Source organism: Rhinoraja longicauda, chromosome 33 (genome assembly GCF_053455715.1).
Source record: "Rhinoraja longicauda isolate Sanriku21f chromosome 33, sRhiLon1.1, whole genome shotgun sequence".
Lineage (NCBI taxonomy): Eukaryota > Metazoa > Chordata > Chondrichthyes > Rajiformes > Arhynchobatidae > Rhinoraja > Rhinoraja longicauda.
Window position 1 is genome coordinate 9,729,098 of NC_135985.1, and position 19,284 is coordinate 9,748,381.

The 19,284-nt window shown below is 44.4% G+C and overlaps 1 protein-coding gene across 1 annotated transcript in view; it reads left to right on the forward strand.

The window, feature by feature from the left end:
- The window catches only part of adamts17 (ADAM metallopeptidase with thrombospondin type 1 motif, 17), a 222,727-nt gene that overhangs the window by 163,633 nt on the left and 39,810 nt on the right, over nucleotides 1-19,284 (forward strand). The window contains exons 16-17 of the mRNA XM_078427059.1: nucleotides 7,868-7,948; nucleotides 14,061-14,218. Coding sequence (XP_078283185.1) covers nucleotides 7,868-7,948; nucleotides 14,061-14,218 — 239 coding nt within the window. The remainder of the gene's footprint in view (nucleotides 1-7,867; nucleotides 7,949-14,060; nucleotides 14,219-19,284) is intronic.

Here is a 19,284-nt window from a genome sequence, read left to right on the forward strand (position 1 = left end):
AACTCAGCGGGTCAGGCTGCATCTCTGGAGAGAAGGAACGGGTGGCGTTTCGGGTCGAGACCGAAACATCTGAAGAAGGGTCTCGACCCGAAAAGTCACCCATTACTTCTCTCCAGAGATGCTGCCTGTCCCACTGAGTTACTCCAGATTTTTGTGTCGATCTTTGGGCACTTTACAATCGATTTACTCATGTGTTATTGATATAACATGAACGGTTGAGGCACAAATGTTGATCTTGTGGAACCTCATCAGTGATAACCTGCCAATATGAAAACAGTCTTTTTATTCCTACTTTCTCTACCCACTAACCAATCCTCCATCTGGGAACTCGCCTATCTGACATCCCATGAGCCTTAATCTTGGATAAAAACATCAAATGACTTATCAAATGATGTAATTTATTTGTTCAATATCTTTTCCATTTATTTTCCCAAATAAGTTCTCCACTAATTATAAACGGGAGGATATCATTATGCTTTTTATAAACACCCTTCTCAACTTATTCCATCACCTTCATGGATTTGAACTAAGCTACCAGCTGTCTCTATCTTAGCGTGGGAAGGATGTACTGGCATTGTAAAGCACAAAATACAACTTTAAACAAAGTGCAGAAATAGTGCTGGGGGTCAGTATTTTCTGGGTGGTAATCATTTCCTTCAACAAAAAGGCAAATAAAATGCCTTTTGCCATGCTTTAGAAGTGTTCTCTGCTGACCAATGATCAGTTATTGTCACTCGTTTGGGCCTATTTCCAACATGGAAACCTGGAGAACAGTTCAGTCAAGATACAGGGAAGACCAATCCAGTCTCAAAGCTCACCCTGGAATCTAAGCTCACCCTGGAATCACCCTGAGGCCAAGGTGGACTTCTATGCTGGAAAATCCCAGGTCCACATCTGAGAAGGAGACAAACTGATCCTGTTGTGTGAGAAATGCAATCCTCTGCAAGACGTGATTAGCAAAGGAGGAACGGCTAATCCCTATGGGGTCTTCCTCCTGCCAAAATGGTTGAAGCATGGTGGTACCATAAACAACATCCTGTTTCACCAGGGAGACAAGCACAAGACCTCGTGGCAACAGTGGTTGTGCCAAAAGCTTCCATTTGATTCTTTCATGATCTGAGTGAGAGACCACGAAAGAGTCTTCGTCACCTCATGGGCGACATGGTGGCGCAGCGGTAGAGCTACTGCCTTACAGAGCCAGAGACCCGGGTTCGATCCTGACTATGGGTGCTTGTTTGTACGGAGTTAGTACGTTCTCCCCGAGACCTGCATGGGTTTTCTCAGAGATCTTCGCTTTCCTTCCACACTCCAAAGGTGTACAGGTTTTTTGGTTAATTGGCTTGGTAGAAATGTAAAATTGGCTCAAGGGTATGTAGGTTAGTGTTAATGTTCGGGGATTGCTGGTCGGTCGGTGCAGATTCTGTGGGCCGAAGGGCCTGTTTCTATGCTGTTCCTCTAAACTAAACTAAAAAAATAGATACCCTCACCAGGACAGGCACTAATGATGGTTGGAGTGATCACCTCCTCCTCTCTGTTTTCTCCATCAGCCTAGCCACTAAATAACTGCAGCAACAGAAACCTTGCCACAAGAACATTGGTGTCGAGTTTCTCAAGGACCTTGCACAGGCAGTACTTTTCAGAGAGTGCCTCATAGACAACTTGACCACCTCTGGCCACTGCTGTCCACAGTGCATGGACCACCCTGATACCACCAGAGGCAGTTGTGCAGAGATTCTGGGCTTCTTTTCCAGAAAGCACCGACCGTATGGATGACAATGACCAGAAGACAATTAACCGTGAACACAGGGTATTCTTGGATTGAAAATTTGACACCATTAAGAGAAAGGAAACAACACAGACATCTGAAACTTCAGATCTAATAGAAAATCCATGACCTAAAAATATATGATGGGTGAGAAGAGCGGAGATGTAAGTAAGACATGAGGAGTTCCTTCAGTTTGTTGAGGCCTTTTATGGACCACATGCCCCAAGTGCCCATTCCACTGAGAGCCAAGAATGGTGGACAGCTTATCAAGGAGAGGACAGCCAGCAACTCCTGGATGGAGTTCATTGAAGACCATTCCAACCATGACCTGTCCTCCGCGTGATTGCTCTTGACTCCATCCTTTGTCAAACTATTCACTCCAGCCTTGTCACCAACCCATGCTAACAAAACGTCTGACAGGCCGCATGCCAACTGAAACATCACAGGGCGGCACAGTGGCGCAGCGGTAGAGTTGCTGCCTTACAGCACCAGAGACCTGAGTTCAATCCTGTATGGAGTTTGTACATTTCTCCCTGTGACCTGCGTGGGTTTTCTCCTGGTTCTCTGGTTTCCTCCCACACTCCAAAGACGTACACGTTTGTAGGATAATTGGCTTGGTAAAATTGTGAATCGTCCTTAGTGCATGTAGGATAGTGTTAGTGTGCGGGGATCGCTGGTCGTCACGGTCACGCTGCCCTGAAGGCCCTGTTTCAGCGCTGTATCTCTAAAACTAAATAAAACTTAAAAACTTCAGGAGCATATGTTCTCCTTGCTTAAATTATGGAACTTGGCAGCGATGAACTTCAGTCATAAGTGTACAACCTCCGTTCCCATGTCAGAGCAAAATGCTAATGCTTTGATGACTTTAGAAACACCATCTACTTCTTCTTTCGTGTCCATCATCCATGTTTCAAATGTTACATCACTGTCATCGTCCGTCCTGAAAAGGGCACAAGCTTCCGGCGACAATCAGTGGGAGCCCTCACTTGTACAAGAGATGATGGTGGTAGCAGAATTAGCTCAGGGCACTTCCAGTTTCCAGCCCCGCGACGTGGAGGCTTCTGCTATGGGGCCAGAGACACCATAATCATCATTCAAGAAAAGCCACAAATCCAAATGTAGTAATTACAGTGGAAAGAAGGAGCCGCAGATGCTGCTTTACAAAAATGGGGACAAATTGTTGGAGTAACTCGGTGGGTCAGGCAGCATTGCTGGAGGACATGGATGGGTGATGGTTTGAGTTGGGATCCTTCCTATGGCTCCAAAGAAGTCTGAGGAAGGATTGACATCGAGAATGCCAAACCCCATCATTCAGAAACAGCAGGAGGAGCAAAATATCCACCCATACACCAGGCATCTCCTGTCCCTACAGTGAGAGTCTGTGGTTCCCGCAACGGCCTCGTCAGTAACCTGAGAACCCACGGGACAAGAATGGAGGCAAATCACTCTCCGTCCACAGGTCTACAAAAAGAGAAAGCACTTTAAAGGGATTGCTTGAATTCATGGCAAAAAGGCAAACTTGTTCCTCCAGGATCGTCCTATCACATTTCAAAATCTGGGTTATCCTCTTTGGGATGAACAAAAGTGTTCTTGCTGGAAACGTAAACACTGAAAATTGATTTAAAATTGATTCAGAATGTGTCATCCTACTCAAATCGCCAGTGACTTACCTAACGAAACATTAGGATGAATGGAGATATAATGAACAAGTAGCTGGAGCCAGGCACATTAAGACAGTGCCGACATATTAGCTTGCATGTTACAGTATAATTCCTTGGAAACAGTGTAATTGATGTTTTACAGACTGCTTTACAGACTTACCTGGCAGTGAAATGAACCTTTATATTGACGTCAACTGACAACCCATATTAATTATGAATAAGGGCACACCAGACTCACTCACTTTAATTCAGCAGTCTTATCGACCAAACTTAACAAGAAATAAAAGCAGGAATAACGTTCTGCATCGTAAGACATTTTGAGTCCGTCTCAAAATTCAGGATTGTCATGTCCGATTTTCTTCTTCAACCCCACTCCCCACTAACTTCACAGCTCTATTCCTTGACTTTCCATACATCTTGGCATTGAATGTACTCAACTACTGAACTACTCAACTGCTAAAGGGCAGCACGGTCACACAGTGGTAGAGTTGCTGCCTTACAGCACTTGCAGCGCCAGAGACCCGTGTTCGATCCCGCCTATGGGTGCTGTCTGCACGGCGTTTGTACGTTCTCCCCATGACTGCGTGGGTTTTATCCGAGATGTTCGGTTACCTCCCACACTCCAAAGACGTACAGGTTGATTGGTTAATTGGCTTGGTATAAGTGTAAATTGTCCCTAGTGTGTGTACGGAAGTGTTATTGTGCAGGGATAGCTGGTGAGTACAGACTCGGTGGGCCAAAAGGCCTGTTTCCGCGCTGTATCTCTAAACTAAACTAAGTTAAACTACTGAACGTGCAACACCCTCTAAATTAAAACATTTCTGTGACTGACTACCTCTGAGCTTGGTTCAGATCAATCAAAGAATCAATTTTGCAATCATCAAGTTCAAGCACTCTTAGACTTTTGTTCTTCTTAATGTAAAGGATTGTTGACCCATTTTATTCATTCTTCACACAAGAACTAGTCCTCTCAGCTCAAGAAATGATCTAGAATCACTGAGTTTCCCTTTCTGCTTCTACTGTGGTGTGGAGTCTAGCACTTATGATGACAAGAAGTTAACACTTAGGTTGTGCCTAAAATTTAATTATCCATTCACAGGAGCCAGTTGCAAATAATTATTTCCACTCAGTGATTGGTATCTCCACCTCCATTGAGTAATGAACTTCTTGTTCAACTGATTTGAAGTATTGAATGTGATTTGGGTTTAGGCTGGTCTGATGATGGCACCTGATGAAATTAATTCAGTCCTGAGATGCTGAATTCTCAGCAATGTTTAAAGCAATTTTAGGGCGGCACGGTGGCGTAGCGGTAGAGCTACTGCCTTACAGCGCCAGAGACCCGAGTTCGATCCCGACTACGGGTGCTGTCTGTACACAGTTTGTGCGTTCTCCCCGTGACCGCATGGGTTTTCTCCGAGATCTTCAGTTTCCTCCCACACTCCAAAGTCGTACAGGTTGATTGGTTAATTGGCTTGGTGTAAATGTAAAAAATGTCCCTAGAATGTGCAGAGTAGTGTTAATGTGCGGAGATCAATGGTCGGTGCGGACTCGGTGGGCCAAAGTATCTCTAAACTAAACTGTATCTCTAAACTAAACTAACAACTAAACAATTTCAGGATTTTTGGAACTGCTGCATCACTGGAGAACCTGACTTGGTAAGCGAAGGACACATGACTATGAGTGATATCTTAAGTTTAAGCAGCCATGGTGTGAATCTATTGGTTACTTCATTCCATTGTCTGCTCTGATGGAAAATTAGACAGTGAGTTCAAAGTTGTACATCACTTTGCAAGTTGTACACTGTGCATTTCATTTTTGGGTTATTCACAGACCAGCCGTGAGAATTGAAGTTGTTTGGAAAGAGCAGGTCCCTGATGTGGAAAATTTAACTTGTTTTCTGACTTTTAAGAAGTGTACAGTATGACAAGACCAAATCACCGAGGGGGAAGGAAGTTGTCAGTGTGAAGTATTATTGCAATAAGAATTCACGATTTGAACCTGGGCTTAATATGGACCAGTTACTGGAGGGTGGTGCATGTAATGCCTTTCCAAATGCAGATAGATCCTGTCCCTCAGAATCCTCTCCAGTAGCATGCCCACCAGTGACAAGACCCATGAGCCTAACATCAATGGTGGGTAGGATACTGGAGAAAATTCGAAGGGACAGGATCTGTCTGCATTTGGAATGGCAAGGACTGATTCGGGATAGGCAGATTCGGGATTGGCTTTGTGCGTGGGGAATAGAGTGTCTTGTGAATTTAATTTGAGCTTTTTGAAGAGATGACCAAGTGGATTGACAAGAGGGCAGTGATAGATGTTGTCCACATGGACTTTAGCCAATCTTTTCACAAGGTCCGGCAGGGTTTTGCTGGGCTGGAAGGTTAGATCACATTGGATCTAGGGTGAGCTAATCATTTGGATGCAAAATTGGTTTGGTGCCTTTCCTTCATGACAATAACACAGCTGGTTGTTACCAATGAATAAATTTGGCCAGCAAAGTATTACAGGCTCGTGGTTGTTTCAATTGAAAGACCATTAAGGCCATTTAATCTAGAGAAGATTTAACAGCAACAACAATTTACATTTTTAATTGCATTTGGGAGATAAAACAAACTTAGGCACTTAACTGGAATATTCCCAGACAAAACTTAATAACGAGAGAGGCACAGTGGAGCAGCAGTGGAGTTGCTGCCTTACAGCACCAGGGACCCGGGTTCAATCATGACCACGGATGCTGTCTATACAGAGTTTGTACGTTCTCCCTGTCACTGCGTGGGTTTTCTTCGGGTGCTCTGGTTTCCTCCCACACTCCAAAGACGTACAGGATTTTGTAGTGCACCTAGTCCCTAGTGTGCAGGATAGTCTTAGTGCAGTTTGAACCTGCAAGTAGGGATGTTCGCAGGTCGCGTGGACCCGGTGGGCTGAAGGGCCTGTTTCCGCATTGTATCTCTAAAGTCTAAAATCTAAAGTCTAAAGCTAAGTATTAGGTGATATGTCCAAGCAGTTGGTCAACAATAGCACAGCGTCCAAGGCAATGAGCCACGATTCTCTGTTGTACAACATGGATACTGTGAGGGACCTGAGCAATCTCCCCCAGGGTATATTGACACTGTAGACTATTCAGGATGGAGGAATGAGGAAACGTGCAGTGGGGGAACACCATGATCAGTGATAGACACAACAAGCTGGAGTAACTCAGTGGGTCAGACAGCATCTCCAGAGAAAAGGAATAGGTGATGTTTTGGGTCGAGACCCTTCTTGAGACACAAGAATCTATTCCTTTTCTCCAGAGATGCTGTCTGACCCGCTGAGTTACTCCAGTTTTTTTGTGTCTGTCTATGGTTTAAACCAGTATCTGCAGTTCCTTCCTACAGCATAATCAATGGGATGGACACTTCTTTAGTGCCATGCACGGTGCCAGGGTAAAGGTCACCTTCAGAAACCAGAAGAGGAATCAGATGGATCCAGTTGTCATTGATCACATTGCATCTATCTACACATTACAGCCTCTTCTGGTCAGGTTTGGAAGCTTGGGTTTAAAGTAATACCCAGAATTACAAACATAATCATCACGGGGTTACTGTATGAGTCATCATTTCAAATAAAAAACTGATTAGATTGCAGAGGTTAACTGCAAGTTTATGCACTGGGAGAATATTAAGCAGCAAAGAACAATAAGAAAATAGATGAAGGGAAAAAATAATGAGCGGAAGCTTGCAAGAGATATTAAAACAGATTGTGAACTTTTATAAGTATGTAGAAACAAAGAGACTAATAAAGGTTAACAGTGCTCCTTTGGAAGCTCAGACAGGAGAGACAATACAGATCTAGACTTTAGACTTTAACCTGTTCACTGCCAAGTTTTTATTCATCATTGGCCATGACCCGCATACACTCGGGGCTGGCACTGAACAGGTTAAAGGTAAAGTTAAAGATCAGTCTGAAGAAGGGTCTCGACCCAAAACGTCACCCATTCCTTCTCTCCTGAGATGCTGCCTGACCTGCTGAGTTACTCCAGCATTTTGTGATACCTTCGATTTGTACCAGCATCTGCAGTTATTTTCCTACACAGGTTAAAGTTAAACGTGGAAACAGGCCCTTCGGCCCAGCGAGTCCAGGCCAATCGCGTACACTACACACTGGGAACAATTTACAGTTTACAGAAGCCATTTCACCTACAAACCTGTATGCCTTTGGAGTGTGGGAGGAAAATGGAGCGCCCGGAGAAAACGCTCGCGGTCACAGGGAGAACATATAAACTCCGTACAGACAGCACCCATAGTCAGGATTGAACCCGGGTCTCTGGCGCTGTTATGCAGTAACTCTACCGCTGCGCCACTGTACCGCCCCGTCATCGCCCCAATGAAGAAGTAAATGGCCAGGATATGAAACAAATGTTTTTGAAAGACCTCCCTAACTGATTGAACCTTTGTTGCCGCAGGTTATGTTGAAGCTGCTGTGATCCCTGCTGGTGCCAGGAGGATTCGGGTGGCGGAGGAGAAACCAGCGCACAGCTTCCTAGGTAATCAACCATTATTCTCCGTCTCTCTGAAAATTTGGGGAGTGACGTTTGTCAAAAAAAAAACGAAACCTGTGCAATTGATTTTTTGAGTGTAAAGGTGTGACTGAGTGGAATTCACGGAAGGACCGCATGTGTGAGTGACTATCGATGTACATTAGCCAGCGGTGAGTTGGACTGGCTTGGTCACCTGCTGGGTTGCTCCTGGCTGTGTTTACTCTGTGCTCTGCGCTCTAGTGATTCATTAGGCCTGAGTAAGACCTCAGTAGTATCTGCCCCAATGTGAAACAAAAACTGCTAGAGAAACTCTGTGGGTCAGGCATCATCTGCGGAGGGAATGGACAGGCAACGTTCTGGATTGGGGGAAGAATCAGTCTGAAGAAGGGTCCCGACCAGAAATCATCTGTCCGTTCTCTCCACAGATGCTGCCTGACCCGCAGAGTTCCTCCAAGCACGTCATAAAGTTCATGTGTTCCAGGAGCAGAATTACGCCATTCGGCCCATCAAGACTACTCCGCCATTCAATGGAGAAAAATAAGAACATCATTCCATATGTTTTCTGTCGCTCCCACTGAAGACTTCTGATCAATGATGCAGCCCAAGGCACCACATCTGCTGTACATGGGTTCCACACAGGGGTCACAACCTCACAGAGTCAGAGTGTCAGAAACAGGCCCTTCGGCCCAACTCATCCATGCCAACCAAGATGCCCATCTAAGCTAGTGCCCCATATCCCTCTAAACCTTGCTCAACCGATAACCTGAGTCAGCTGGTGGCCATATGTGGCCGGGCCAACGAACACACATGGCACGATGGGCAGGAGAGCAAGCGTGCTGTCGGGCACTGCCATTTCTTTCTGCAAATCCCAAGGGTTGGCTGAATACAAGAGTACCATGGGGAGAACACAAGAGACTATAGACGCTCACATCTTAAGCAAAAAACAACGTGCTGGAGGATCTCAGCAGGCCAGGCAGAATATGTGGAGGGAAATGGACAGATGCTGCTTCGAGTCGGCTCACCTCTTCACACTATGCCCCATAGCAGCTACCGTGCCGATAAGATCTGGGTTCAAATCCCATTCCGTGACTTGAGCACAAAAAGCAAGGTTCATGCTCCAGCACAATTTGGAGGCATTCACCAAAGCTCTCTTTATCATTGCACCTTGTGGGAGCGTGTTGCATGCTAATTAACCGTTATGGTCCCGTCCCCCCCACCTCCCCCCCACTTTCAAAGCCCTTCTTTGAAACACTCTGTAATATCCTGATATCACCTTGCTTCCTAAATGCAAGCTTTTTCTGTTCTTCCGTGAGTGATGATCGTTCTAGCCGACCCAGCTCGTTGCTCCAGAATGCTAATTCTCCCAGCATGGAAACCAATTAGAGTAATGTCGGTGGGATTATGCAAGTCTTCTGAAGAAATGACTGAACTAATTCCTCATATTGTTGCCACGTGCTGCAAATGTAAAGCCTTTTATATCTAATCTGTCAGACGGACAGAAAGCTGGAAACAGAAGCTTGAAGACTGTCGGAACACTGAATTCCTGATTTCTGTTTGTGGACTAGAGGATTTAACCTTGTCACTGAGCAAAGAAGAGTAATGACTGCAGGCATTGTCTCGTGCTTAAAATCTAGGAAAATAATGAGGCATCCAACACATTAGAGAAATAGAGATACAATTAATGCTGGAATCTTGAGCAAAACACAAAGACTTTTTCTGATTCCTGATCCCAGGAATGATTGGGTTTACTTACGATGAGCATTTGAGGGCACTGGGCCTGCAGCCGTTGGCGTTTCGAAGGATGAGGCGGGAACTCATCGAAACCTACCTAATAGTGAATGCCCTGGGTTGTGTGGATGTAGACAAGATGTTTCCACGAGTGGGAGAGTCCAGGACCAGAGGCCCTCGCCTCAGAATAAAAGGAGTACCTAAAGAAAGGAGATAAGTAGGTGGTGAATCTGTGGAATTCATTGCCACAGGTGGCTGTGGAGGCCAAGTCAATGGATATTTTTAAGGCAGTGATTGACAGATTCTTGATTAGTCCGGGTGTCAAAGGTTATGGGGAAAAGGCAGGGGAATGGGGTTGACAGGGAAAGATAGATCAGCCATGATTGAATTGCAGAGTAGACTTGATGGGCTGAATGGCCTCATTCTGTTCCTATCATTTATGAATTTATGAAAACAAACCCAAGTTACCCAATCTCACTGAATTGCTGAATCAATCCCAGGCAACATCCTGGTGAATCTTCACTGCACCTTCTCCAGGGCAATGAATCTAAGCAAAGCTTTCAACTACGTTGGGGGAATAAGATGTATTCTAATTGAATCACTGGTCCAAATTTGATTGTGAATCCATCTCAGTATTAAACCCAAGGGCACGTGAAGAGTGCAGTGTGATGTGCAAGACCACAAGCTGAGCAGTGTTGCTGAGAATACCGTGGAGATTCGAGGAAATGCCACAGCACGCAGAGCACAGTCTGGCTGATAATTCCTTTTGAGCATTATAACTGGCGCACAATCTGATGGAGCGCTGAGATGAGGCAGTTAGTTCACTGACGTTCATGCAATGGACACTAATTTCAGACTATTCCAATTGCACTTGGCAATAAACTAGTTGATTATATTAATACTCAGATTAAGCCACAATTACTTTTGTCATTGAGTCTCGGTTAAGGGGCAAATTGCTCTAATTTATACGTCATGTGCAGTCTCCAAGATTAAAGCTGGCTTTAAAGTGTTGGAGATTTGAGTTCAGCAGACATAAATTGCTAAAGCTGATTAGAGTATGAAAGTGGGCATGAAGTTGGTAACGTGTCTCTGTTTACCATCGGATAGCTGAAAGAAGAACTCTAGCTAAACCAGCGACTTGTAAAGATCAGTCAGTTACCTGAACTATTGCAAGGTTTGTTTTAGTGAACCAGCATCTGCAGTTCCTTGTTTCTACATTGCAATGAGCTGTTCACACCTTGAACAAAAAAGCAAAGTGCTGGAGGAACTCAGCAGGTCAGGCAGCATCTGTGTAGGGAAGTGGACAGACAACGTTTTGGATCGGGACTCTTCTTCAGACCCTTTCTTGAGCATTTAGCATGACCTGCAGCATCGTTAGTAGCGAAATGGCCATTGTGTTAATAGTGGTCCTTCAAACAGCAACTGTCCCGCCTGGCATCCAGTTAGCAATAGGAGAGGACCACTCCAAACACAATGGCTACTTCACATCTGACGATGCTGAGGTAGGGTTGTGATCATGAGACATTGGAGCAGAATCAGGCCATTCGGCCCATCGAGTCTGCTCCACCATTCGATCATGGCTGATCTGTTTCTCCCTCTCAACCCGACTCCCCTGCCCTCCCTCCATAAACATGGAGGAAAGAAGATAAGACTTTTTTGCCTTCCATCACAGTGATGAATGTGGAGGAGCTGCTGTGATGGATGTGTATGTTAAATTTTTATGTGGTTGCGTGTTTTGTTGCTTTTTTGGTATGACTGTATGGCAAATCAAATTCCTCGTATGATTTACATACTTGTTTTTTTTCATACTTGGCTAAAAAAATCAATTACCATTGCAATTACAAAATGCTGGAGTAAATCCAGCAGGCAGCATCTGAGAGAAGGAATGGGTGACGGACGTTTTGGGTCGAGACCCTTCTTCAGTGTCCGTCCATCACCTATTCCTTTTCTCCACAGATGCTGCCTGACCCGCTGAGTTACTCCAGCATTTTGTGTCTATTTTGGTGTAAACCAGCATCTGCACTTCGTTCCTACAATAATTTAAATGGGGTGGCACTCAGGATGATGAATGGAAAAGCAAGAGTCTGTTCGATGATATAAAAACTGTCTCTGTGTGTCAGTGGGAAGACACCAACAGATTAAAAGATGTTTACGGGGACACTAAGAACTGCAGATGCTTTAATTCAGTGTGAAATTTAAATTAGTCTGAAGAAGGGTCCCGACCAAAAATGTCACCTAACCATTCCCTCCACTGACGCTGTCTGACCCACTGATTTCCTCCAGCACTTTGCGTTTCGCTGAAGATTCCAGCATCTGCAGTTCCTTGTGTCCCCATATGCATCTTTTAATTTGTTTCACAAGTCACCTATCTATGTTCTCCAGGCTCTTAGCTGCCTGACCAGCTAAGTTACTCCAGCACTCTGTGTCTGTGGAATGTAGTTTGTATCGAAAGATTTGGGAACAAGGCTCATTTCAACTGGAAGTGATGAAAAATTTAGAAAGGAGCATTTGGAAAGGAGCACTCCAAAGACGTACAGGTTTGTAGGTTAATTGGCTGGGCAAATGTAAAAAGAAAATTGTCCCTAGTGGGGGTAGGATAGTGTTAATGTGTGGGGATCGCTGGGCGGCGCGGACCCGGTGGGCCGAAGGGCCTGTTTCTGCGCTGTATCTCTAAATCTAAAAATCTAAATCTAAAATTAAGTTCCAAAGGTGCTCACATTCAATAACACAGGTCGATCGAAAAGAGCTCGCATTTTTCTAGCACTTTTCATGACTTACAAATGATCGACTCAAAATGCTTCGCAATCAGTGAAGCCAGTGATTTAATTTTAAAAAGTGAGAATTGCTCAGAAGGTCAAACAGCATCTGTGGAAAGAGAAACAGCTAATATATCATAAATTCTGGGACCAGTCAGAACCGGAAGTTAGAACTGAGAAAGAGATTATTTTTAGTGGAGAGAGGATGGGGCGGAGTGAGCAGAACAACAGGAAGATCTCTGAGAGCATGAGTCTAAATCAAAGATACTAGAGGAGCAAGATGAACCACTCCGTTGAAATCGCCTATACTGAAGTGTAGTACGCAAAGGAGCGTAACGTCCGCCATTTTACTAGGCAAAACCCGCCGTTCGCTATGCCTCTCGCAGTGTAATCAGTGTTTTGGGGGAACAGTATGTGTGATGATACCATAAAAATGCAGAATATATCTCATCTATCAATTCACAGATTTTTGTTATTTTTCTTTTTAAATGATTCGGCAGGTTTCTGCTGACTAAAATGGCACCATGAAATACTACAGTTTTTAGGGTCGAGTGGTCTATCTTGCTCTGCTCGATTATCTTTGGTCTAAATGGCTTAATGGGGGCAATTACAAGTCCTTACGTTTCTTTGTGTAATGTGTTAATCGAGAGATTGTGGGACATGCTCTATAGGCCAAACTATACAAACATAACCTGCTTAATTCATAACCTGCTTAATATTGATGGATTTGGTGAACAGTTTCAACCAGGCCATCTGACAGCCTCGTGTCTTGAGGATGTCTAGCTGTCTGGAGCCGTGGCCAACTGGCTGTTTTACAGAACAGCCAGATGGTGACCTCAAACAACTGCGAGCCACTGGCCTGCTCCTGGTTTCATCATCTGCATCGGAGCACAAACCAGAAGCAAGGGGCTGACAATAATCCCTGCACACGTGTCACACACACATACCATACACACACACCCAACACACTTGCACATACACTACACGCACACACAAGTACACACATCACACACGCACATACACACACACACACACCATATACCTACAGACACCATACACATACACTACACACACACACACACACACACAAGTACACACATCACACACGCACGCGCACACACACACACATACACACACACACACACCATATACCTACAGACACCATACACTCATACCCACATTCACATACACTACACACACAAGCGTGCACACATCACACTCACACACGCACCATACACCCACAAACACTCCAAATACACATACACACATCCCATATGCACATAAACCTACCTCCACACACACAAAGAGCACACACACACTCCACATATACACTCAAACACACACACACCTTAATTCTTCACACAACCACACACACACTTAATTCCCCACTCCCCCCACACACACACACAAACACACACACACACACACACACACACACACACACACACACACACACACACACACACACACACATGTTAGACACTCTAATTTTTTTGAATGATAGTTTTGGGAGATAACGATTCTCATCCATTGTTTCCCTGCAGCTATGTGCTGATTTCTCTCAAAAGAAGAAAAAGATATTTGGCCACAAAATGTCTGCGGACTAAATCAGTTTGTTGTCTTTCTTTCGCCAGCGTTAAAAGACTCCACAAAACAATCCATCAACAGTGACTGGAAGATCGAGCTGCCTGGCGAGTTTCCAATGGCTGGAACCACAGTGCATTATGTGAGGCGGGGACTGTGGGAGAAGATGTCTGCCAAGGGGCCGACCAAAACAGCGCTTCACTTAATGGTATCTCTCTCGCTCTCTATCATTGCTTTCGGAATGCTGAGATCCCAGTGGATCATCCGTAAATTTAGGATATCGTTAAAGCTTGAGATCTCGGGTTGACCTTTTTTGTTGCATGTTGATGTCGGGATGCCTCACAGGTGGAAACCACCTTATTTCAGCGGTGACTAATTTGACAAGATTTCCCTGACGTGATGAGAATATTAATTCATTCGTGATCAACACAAAAAGCTGGAGTAACTCAGCGGTTCAGACAGCGTCTCTGGAGAAAAGGAATAGGTGACGTTTCGAGGCGAGACCCTTCTTCAGACTGAGAGTCAGGGGAAAGGGAAACGAGGGATATAGACGACGATGTGGAGAGATATAGAAGAAATGAACGAAAGATATGCAAAATAAAGTAACGATGATAAAGGAAACAGGCCATTGTTAGCTGTGGCCTCGGTGGGAACGAGTACAGACAATGAGGCTCAACAAGACGATTTTGAAGCTGGTACGACTTGGGTGGGGGTGGGATGGAGAGAGGGGGAATGCAGGGGTTACAAAGTTAGAGAAATCAATAGTCATACCACTGGGGTGTACGCTGCCCAAGCAAAATATATGGTACCGTTCCTCTAATTTGCATTTGGCCTCACTCTGACAATGGAGAAGGCCTAGGACATTAAGGTCAGTTTGGGAATGGGAAGGGGAATTAAAGTGTTTGGCAAGCGGGAGATCAGTTAGGTCAAAGCGGACTGAGCGAAGGTTTTCAGCGAAACGATCGCCCATCGGTGTTCTGATCCGTACTGGACATTGAGAGAGGAAAGGAGTAGTGACATTCTGCCAGGGAACAGATTGGTTCAGGAAATAACATTCAGTTTTAAAGCTGCTTTTTAGTCTTTTATACTGTCAAGACATTTCGTGTTGGGATTTAAGAAGAGTTGGTAAAGCTGCATTTAATCCTCTTCCCCAGTTGCCCCAAAGTTCTCTGATTATTTCACTGGGCATCAAGTGTCAACAGTGTGGAGATGCTGCCAGACTTGCTGAGAGCTGGTAGTGTTACCTGTTTTCATGCAGATCTCCAGCCTCTGCGGCATTTTGCTTTTGGGGAGTCGCCAGGGTTCATTGTGTGTCGCTGACAGTGGAGTGAATGTTGTGACCCACGTCACCAGAGTCTCACACATTCACTGCATTCGGTTTCTGAACTTGGCAAACATTCGGTTTCTGAACTTGGGCGGCACGGTGGTGCAGCAGTAGAGTTGCTGCCTTACAGCGAATGCAGCGCCGGAGACTCAGGTTCAATCCTGACTAAGGGTGCTGTACTGTACGGAGTTTGTACGTTCTCCCCGTGACCTGCGTGGGTTTTCTCCGAGATCTTCGGTTTCCTCCCACACTCCAAAGACGTACAGGTTTGTAGGTTAATTGGCTGGGCAAATGTAAAAATTGTCCCTAGTGGGTGTAGGATAGTGTTAATGTGTGGGGATCGTTGGGCGGCACGGATCCGGTGGGCCGAAGGGCCTGTTTCCGCGCTGTATCTCTAAATCAAAAATTGGGATTTCACCCCCTTGTCTCACAATTGCTAGTTCACCTTCAGATAGCTACACAAATATAGCACATGGTGTATACATCCAGGACACCTTTAACTTACAATGTTTAGTTGATTGAGTTGCAGATAGACACTTAAGTGCTGGAGTAACTCAGCGGGTCAGGCAGCATCTGGAGAAAAAGGATGGGTGACAATTCGGGCCGGGACCCTTCTTCAGAGCCCTTCTTGAGTTGAGTTGAGTTCAGTTTAAGGATTAGGAACATTATGAAATAGCTTCAGAACATAGAACAGTACTCGAAGGAAAAAGGCCATCGAGCCCACAATGTCTGTTCTGAACACGATGGCCATGACCAACTTTTATCTGCCTGCACATAATCCATATCCCTCCATTCCCTGCATATCCACCCCTCGGTGAAACCTCCCTCCTCCCTCCATCCCTCCCTCCCTCCCATGTGCATATCGAAACGCCTCTTAAATGCCAACATCTGCCTCAGCTATCACCCCCTGGCAGCACTTCCAGCCACTCACCTCCCTCTGTGTAAAAAAAACATGCTCCACTCAGCTCCTCTCCAAACTTTGCCCCTCTCCAAGTAATGCCCTCCAGTAGTTGAAGGTACAGGGGTAAGTTATTACTTCATGCAATAACTTTAAGCTTCACATTTTTAAGCTGCTGTTATCAGTAGCGGTTTAATGCGTATTATTTTAGGTTAAAATACATAGAAACATAGAAAACAGGTGCAGGAGTAGACCATTCGGCCCTTCGAACCAGCACCACTCATGATCAATATGATCATGGCTGATCCTCCAAAATCAGTACCCCGTTCCGGCTTTTTCCCCATATCCCTTGATTCCCTTAGCCCTAAGAGCTAAATCTAACTCTCTCTTGAAAACGCGGGTTAATACGGGTTAATTCAATTGTTGTGTCCATTACGCGCTGTCAGCTCCATCTTTTTATCATTAACTATGGACAGAAATTTGTAAATGGAAACAATTTCTTAGACCTTGGAATCAGAGGGCATCGACCAATTTATGTTAAGATTGCTTACGAGTTAAAATGCCATGAGCTTTTAATTGATTTTATACAGTCTCTGGGAGCTCGCTGGAGCAGAGTAAGTGGTTCTTTTTATATCACCAGTATCTCATAGCACTTACCGTCTTGAGGATGTGTGGGATGTTTAATTTCAAATCTGACATGCGAGTTCATGCCCTCAAGGCCCAGATTCCGGAGGTGGTGAGTTACAACAGGTGTTTAAGGACTGAGAAACAAGGAATGCTTGAAATCCTCAGCAGGTCAGGCAGCATCCATCCGCGGAGTTAACACTTCAGGTCGGACCTGTCCTCAGATCTGAGACATCGCCTTGGTTTGCCACAGATGGTGCCTGATGTGTGTGGAGGATTTCCAGCTTGTGCATGGCTTTGCTTTTTTAAAAACATATATATTGCTTTGAAGTAAAAGACCATGGATTTTAACTGCGTTGGTAGGGATTTCCAGCAGAAATAGTCCTTACTGAAGGCAGCAGTTTCAAGCAGTAGTTTTCTTAGGGGTACACAAGTGCAAGTAGATGTCAATAGTCAAGAGTGTTTTATTGTCATGTGTCCCAGATAGAACAATGACATTCTTACTTGCTGCAGCACAACAGAATATGTAAGCATAGTACACTGTAAATAATAATAATAATAATAATAATAATAATAATAATAATAATAATAATAATAATAATAATAATAATAATAATAATAACGATAATAATAATAATGATAATAATAACAATAATAATAATAACAATAATAATAATAATAATAATAATAATAATAATAATAATAATAATAATAATAATAATAATAATAATAATTATAATAATAATTATAATAATTATAATAATAATAATAATAATAATAATAATAATAATAATAATAATAATAATAATAATAATGATAATAATGATAATAATAATAATAATAGTCTATTTATTCACAAAATGCTGGAGTAACTCAGCAGGTCAAGCAGCATCTCAGGAGAGAAGGAATGGGTGACGTTTCGGGTCGACCCGAAACGTCACCCATTCCCTTTCTCCTGAGATGCTGCTTGACCTGCTGAGTTACTCCAGCATTTTGTGAATAAATACCTTCGATTTGTACCAGCATCTGCAGTTATTTTCATATAATAATAGTCTATTGTAGTTCAGAGCTTATTGAGGTTGTAGTGTTTAATAGCCTGATGGCTGTGGGGAAGAAGCTGTTCCTGAACCAGGAAGTTACAGTTTTCAGGCTCCTGTACCTTCTTCCCAATTGCAGTGGTGAAATGAGTGTGTGGCCAAGGTGGTGTGGGTCTCTGATGATGCTGGCCGTCTTTTTGAGGCAGCGACTCCGATAAATCCCTTCGATGGTGAGGAGGTCAGAGCCGGTGATGGACTGGGCAGTGTTCACACTACTCACTGCCCAGTCCTTGATGTGGACACCATACTGCAGCTTCCCAGTGACAGACACATTCTGAGAATAAATCATTTAAGACACAGCTATTTCAATATCCAGAGGAGAATGAAGGGCAAATGCAATGTCCTGGGCTGCAGTGTAGGTACACAAAGGCTGGTGGCACATTAAAATGGAGCCAGCATGCTGGAGTTTAGTTTTAGTTTAGAGATACATTGTGGAAACAAGCTCCTCGGTTCACCAAGTCCATGGCGACCATTGATCTATGTTATCCACTTATGCATCGTACACACTAGGGGCAATTTACAGTAGCCAATTAACCTACAAACCTGCATGACTTTGGGATGTGGGAGGAAACTGGAGCACCTGGAGAAAACCCACGCGGACACACAGAGAACGTGCAAACTCCACACAGGCAGCACACATGGTCAGGAGCGAACCCGGGTCTCCAGCGCTGTGAGGCAGAAGCTCTACCACTGGGCCACTGTGCCACCATTGTACTTTGCATCAGTTCATCCGTGGGTTTCCAGGAAGCCTTTAACTGCAGACACAAGGACCATATTGAAATTCTGAATATTGGATGAGAATTGATGCTATTCAGCTGATGTGTTGCAGAGACCACAGAATTGTTGATATTTACCGGGCCTGTGGTGTCCGTGCTGGTTGCCCGGGAGGTTGTGTTACTCCTATTTCCCAGCTGTCAGTCCGTAGCCCTTTGCGTCGTGGCTCTTCAAATGCCCGTCCTGGTAGAAACAGGGAACTGTAAGTGCTGGTTTACAAAAAAACCCCATAAAGTGCTGGAGTAACTCAACAAGTCAGGCTGCATCTCTGGAGAACATGGATAAGTGACTTTTAGGGTCGAGACCTTTCATCGGACCCTCTTTTGAAGTAGGTTCCCGACCTGTAATGTCACCTGTCCATGTTCTCTAGAGATGCTGCCTGATCCGCTGAATGACTCCAGCAGCTGTGACTTCTTTTGCTCATCCAGGTACTTCCCAAAACACGGGGAAGGTCAGCATCCTTCCATCCTTCCAGGCAGTGAGTTCCAGACTCCCACTTTGAAATAATAAATTCCCACTAATCCTGACTTTTTTGTTCTCTCCCCCTGGGGTCTGAC